The 2,226-nt window shown below is 37.2% G+C and overlaps 1 protein-coding gene across 2 annotated transcripts in view; it reads left to right on the top strand.

The window, feature by feature from the left end:
* The window catches only part of c1d (C1D nuclear receptor corepressor), a 12,026-nt gene extending 10,016 nt beyond the window's left edge, over window positions 1-2,010 (top strand). For both annotated transcript variants that reach the window (XM_053620662.1, XM_053620663.1), the window contains exon 5: window positions 1,404-2,010. In XM_053620662.1, coding sequence (XP_053476637.1) covers window positions 1,404-1,577 — 174 coding nt within the window. In that variant the 3' untranslated portion in view covers window positions 1,578-2,010. The remainder of the gene's footprint in view (window positions 1-1,403) is intronic.
* Window positions 2,011-2,226: the final 216 nt, after the last annotated feature.

Here is a 2,226-nt window from a genome sequence, read left to right as displayed (position 1 = left end):
TTCCGGATGTGCATTTTGCCGTTATTGCGGTCACTTTAATCTGATTTTTTGTGTTTATGTTGATGTGGAAGGTCACATGACAATACCAACATGGCGGCTGTAGTATGTCCAGGATTGTAGTTGTCATACACACACTGATTAGTACATACTGTTTCAGCAGCCGTGCAGTAGGGACTGCATCGAATGCAGTACGTACTGTCACAGTACACAATTTTGGACACGTGCTTGTAATTGAGAATTTACTTCTGTCCATCCTCACATTTTGTGCTTTTGATGTCATCTTTTGTGAGTAGAATTTTCTGATGTTGTATTTTTGCCTCGAAGAATATTTCTTGAGTTATTTTTCTGAACTTGTATAATTCAAGTATATAAATTATACTAAAGTATAATTAGTCATATGGGTTATTTATCCTAATTCTGTGTGAATATTGCTTTGTACATCAGTTGTGTGCCATGTAAACATACTGATATGCTTAGTTACTAAGAATCTGTAATTACTGTTTACATTTCACACCTTCAGTTCAGCTTATTCTGTTCTCATCTGTTTAACTAGTTGTGTTAAACCACACACCATAAGGACAGAATATATAGTTTCTCTGGTAGGCTTTTGAAATAATATTCTGATTTAAAATTGTGCATTGGGTAAATATACTCACAGAGCACTTTATTAGGAACTCTGTACTAATACTGGTTAGGGCTCCCTTTGCTCTCAGAACAGCCTCAATTCTTCATGGCATGGATTCCACAAGATATTGGAAATACTCCCTTTGTGATCCTGGTCAATGTTGACATGAATGCATCATTCTGCAATTCCAGCAGATTTTTCAGATGCATTTTCATGCTGCGAATCACCTGTTTAACCATGGCATGGTGCATTATCATGCTGGGAGTAGCCATTAGAAAATGGGTAAATTGTAGCTGTGAAGCGATGCACATGGTCAGCATCAATAGTCAAATAGGCTGTGGAATTCAAGTGATGTTTGATTGGTATTAACAGACCCAGAGTGTTCCAAGAAAACATTCCCCACACCATTATACCAGCCTGGACTGTGGAGATTGCTGTGTGTAAAAATCCCAGGAAATCAGCAGTTAGGGTTAGGTGATTTGATAATTGCATTGCATTGAGTAGGTGTACAGGTGTTTCTAAAGAAATGCTCAATGCATGTACATATTACCAATATATATTGAAATCATATGGAGAAAAAAAATATTGTGATAAGACCCATTATTTTTGCTCCTAATTTATTGTGACCATGACACATGAACTTGACAATGGATTTTGACAAACTGCTGAAGCTGTAATACTTGTTATAATACTACATAACATGATCGTTATTATTTAGGATTTTATCAATAACTTTTGATTGATAAAATCACATCATACCTAACTTTAAACTCAACAGGAGAGAATCCGGACCAACATGAACAGGATAAAGGAGATCACAGATAAGAAACAAGCAACTTGTCTGGACAAAGATGCAGCATCTCGGTTTGTCAGGAATGCACTGTGGGTTGGAAAGGACACCAAAGCCAAAGACAGCATGGGGAAGCACAGCAAGCCAAGGAAAGGAAACTGACTTGAGGAGCAAGTCAAACTGCTGGGACTGTACTATACACACGCGCACACAATGTGTCTTCATCATTGATGTGCTTTCTCTCATCATTGTTCCATTTCTTCTTTTAGGCCTCTGTTTTGCCTGGCAGCAGGTTGAGGTTTGGTATTGTCAATGTAATTTTGTTGACTTACACATTTTATGATAAGATTTCAATGGGAAGTAGATATTTACAAACAGTCTACATGAAGTTGTAATGGTAATGAGATCTCATGCATGGTTGTTTTTTTTTTTTTTTTTGCACATATCCAAGTAAACGTTCACATCTACTTATGTCCATTCTCAAGGAGATGCCGACCAAAGTTTTTTGTTTTATGAGAATTTGCCTAGAAACATAATTCAAGCTGTGATTACTATGTGAAATGTTTTTATTAAAATATAAATATTCTAAACACAACTTTCAGTTCATTGTATGTGGATGTGAAAACATGAAAGAAGTATGATCATGCTTTTATTCTTCTGCATTAAATGCTTTATTTTGGTCAGAGTCACAAGAGAGCAGGAGCCTACTCTGGGAACACTGGGCAGGAGGTAGGAATACACAGTGGATGGGATGCCAGTTCATCGCAGAGCACCTTGTGTGTGCATGCACACACACCCACACCAGCATGTT

Source organism: Ictalurus furcatus, chromosome 3, assembly GCF_023375685.1.
Source record: "Ictalurus furcatus strain D&B chromosome 3, Billie_1.0, whole genome shotgun sequence".
Lineage (NCBI taxonomy): Eukaryota > Metazoa > Chordata > Actinopteri > Siluriformes > Ictaluridae > Ictalurus > Ictalurus furcatus.
The sequence above is the reverse complement of the archived record's forward strand: the minus strand, read 5'-3'. Positions and strand labels throughout refer to the sequence as shown.